The sequence below is a fragment of the Etheostoma cragini genome, chromosome 19 (assembly GCF_013103735.1).
Source record: "Etheostoma cragini isolate CJK2018 chromosome 19, CSU_Ecrag_1.0, whole genome shotgun sequence".
Taxonomy (NCBI): domain Eukaryota; kingdom Metazoa; phylum Chordata; class Actinopteri; order Perciformes; family Percidae; genus Etheostoma; species Etheostoma cragini.
The window spans coordinates 18,218,405-18,221,507 of NC_048425.1; the positions used below are offsets into that span (position 1 = coordinate 18,218,405).

Genomic DNA, 3,103 nt, shown 5'->3' on the forward strand with positions numbered 1-3,103 from the left:
CCCCCCCCCCCCCCCCTTGCTTGTGTATACAGTGACTCTTTCAATGCTTAATCTGTGTGTTTCCACACTTACTAACACACGTAATGTGTTTTTTCGATTTTTGGTGTACTTGAGAAACTGTATTTGAGTTTCATTATGGATGACAGAATTTGAACGACTATCAAGGAAAATGCTTCTTTTGCACTAAAATAGTACTTTTAATTGTAAGTTATGAAAACTGGATATTAAAAACACAATACACCATAGTTACAATTGCTGAAAATGTATACCATTGAATGCAAATGTATACAAATGTACAATTATGTATAAAAAAAATGTGCATCTGATCTCGTGATGGCTGCAAACGTACCTCTGTGAAGTTTAAAAGGAAAGTACTTGTCATATAATTTCTAGTTATATCAAATATCCTCTTTTATTATTGTGTATTGTGTTATTCTCTCATGCATGTACTACATAACATAAGAAGACTAACTGCAACCCACATATGAAGGGATAGAGTTGTGTATTGGATTTAATTCTGTCCTTCTGGAGGTTTTCCCCTGCTACTTCTTCTCATCCTTCGTGCCCTTGATACCCCTTTCGGCGCTTAGCTCCGGTTTTTACTCCTTCCTACTGTAATATTCCCCTTCTTCCTTCTCTGAGGAATGCTTATAGACTACCCAGGACTGTCTGGGATCCCCTCCTATCTAACGGTGACCATGTGTAATAATCACTCCCCTCCTAATATCAATGCTTTCCCAAATGTCGAAACAATGATGCTAACTTGACCAAAACGTTGTATCCACAGGGGGAGAAGGGAAAGAAGGGCAAAAAAGGGCCTAAGGGCGAGAAAGGAGAACAGGGTGCCCCTGGATTAGATGCACCCTGCCCATTGGTATGTCCCAACTGTGAGCTGGCAGTCGCCTCCCGGCCTCGTAGAGCAGTGGTCCCGAACAAGGAGGAGCTCCCCGTGGCTAAAAAGATACCCAGCTTCCCCCAGACCATAGCAACCTGAGACCCAGCTCCCCCCCCCCAGACCCAGAGTCACGTACTCTTCTTGCAGACACAAAAACCTATGAAAAACATAACTGGGCTGGATTGTGGTATCCACTAGCTCACAGGGTAGCTCCTCCTTCAACCCCCCCGCCCCTGGGGTCCGTTGTAGTGCACGGATGCGGGGGTTAAGGGTCGTCCACCTCTCTCCCAGTAACACTCCTAGGTCATCTTTGCAAACAGGGTTTCCGGGGATTTAAGGGTGAAAAGGGGGAACCAGGGCAGCCAGGTCTGGACGGGCTGGATGCCCCATGCCAATTGGTACAGTATTTCTCTTTTTCCTCCACCTCTAACCCGTGCATGCCGCTCCCTTTCAGTCACTACTGACACAAAACCATGCATGACTTGAGAGCTTGAACACACTTTATTTTACTACATTTTCCATTTATGAATTGTTAAAAAAACAAAAAACATATACTTCATATACTAACTTCCTGACCGCAAGCAGCCTCTTTTAGATACTACACATCATTACAAGCAAAGTACACAAGATACACTTATTGATAGAATTGATACTTGAATCTCTCCCTCTAACTATATCCTTCCATTCCCTTGATTAAAACTGGTAATAAAGACTTCTGCTTCGATCCTCTTTCCTTCCCTCTGATTGGACGGTTACCTTTTAACTAGATGCTAACACCGACTCCTTAACTGACGCCCACGCTACCGACACACTCTGTTAACTCCCCTTCTCCCCCCTTCCTGTATTTGTACCAATTGGGCCAGACCATGACGACAAGGGATAAACCACTGGTTGTATATTTGTTATGCGTTCTGCTCCTGAAACTGGGATATATAATGAAGACGGTAGAAATGTTAGTGGTAAAAGGACATAAGCATACTGTATGTAGAATGAGGTCTAGCAGGTAAAAAAAAAAATCATATATCACACATATCATTTCATTATATGACATTACATCTACACCAGCTGCAATCATTTTACTTTACATAACTCCCTGGTTTTATTCTAGTGTCCCCAAATCCAGCTCCCTGTTGTTTGGAGGGCAGCTATAATAAACCCAGAGAGCAAAATGATCAACATATTGATGTGCATGAGCTATATTTTGCTGTGTATTACTTGCATGTAATATTTGATATGATTTAAACCACTCAGAGGAAACATGTAATTGGAATAGTGTGTCCAGGAGTAACTGGAGGTGAAGTTCCATTAAGATCCCGTTAAAGACGTCATTTTTAGAGAAAGTTATGTTTGCGTTCTGACTTCTCCTTCCCTAAACTGGACACCACGGGGTTAAATTCAGCGTCTTAACATGGACACGATGACGCAGACATGTTAAGTAGCCTTAGAGGACTTTTTTCCACCTGTGAGACAACAGGATGTTAACCAGTCAGGTGTAAAACCACCATTCATAGTAACATAATTGGGATCTTTTCTGGTGGTCTGATACCAGTCAACGGGACTTCGTCCCCACCAGAATGTGGTTTAGCTGTTCCGGTTAGGCATGCTGGGAGATGTTGTCCCCACTATCTCCCACCAGTTATGTAGGCTTTTTGATTGGATGCTTCTGTTCCATTCCTGTTTCAGTCCTCATGGTTTCCCCCCCCCCCCCCCCCTGCTACTGTTCTCTACACAGGGCCCAGATGGATTACCAATGCCTGGGTGCTGGCAGAAGGTAGGACAAATCTATATTTAAATAATATGACAGACTTCAGTAGGTCAGCTACGCATTTACCGAGCGAACAAAATATAAGGACCATATCTAAAATGCTTTAAAGGGACAGTAAAAAAAAAAGGTTGGAATAGGTTTAAAAAGGGGAACCCAAATCCTAGTTTTGGACCGGGACTACTGATATGAAGTGCTCCTAATATTTTGTTCCCTCTGTGTCGGCTCATTTTTTTCACGTGTGTTTGGGCTTCCATATGTTTGCATGGGTTTCCTCTGTTAAATGAGACCAGATTGTACAACTCAGCCATGAAACAATGTGAACACATGTCCACCTTCACGTCGTTCTTCTCTCTCCTGTGTTTTTCTTGCAGTGATCACTCTAACCTGAAACGCATGGAGTTTGTAAATAATGCTTCTTTTATGGTATTTATAGTTTTTTTTTT

General features: G+C 42.5%; 1 protein-coding gene across 8 annotated transcripts in view; it reads left to right on the forward strand.

The window, feature by feature from the left end:
• LOC117934667 (collagen alpha-1(XXV) chain-like) overlaps nt 1–3,103 on the forward strand; it is a 6,113-nt gene that overhangs the window by 2,481 nt on the left and 529 nt on the right. For 2 of the 8 annotated variants that reach the window (XM_034856528.1, XM_034856533.1), the window contains 3 exons: nt 1,216–1,293; nt 2,628–2,666; nt 3,032–3,100. In XM_034856528.1, coding sequence (XP_034712419.1) covers nt 1,216–1,293; nt 2,628–2,666; nt 3,032–3,034 — 120 coding nt within the window. In that variant the 3' untranslated portion in view covers nt 3,035–3,100. Of the gene's footprint in view, nt 1–787; nt 1,036–1,215; nt 1,294–2,627; nt 2,667–3,031; nt 3,101–3,103 lie in introns of those variants that run through there. The other 6 variants (XM_034856527.1, XM_034856530.1, XM_034856532.1 and 3 more) reach the window with 5 other exon arrangements.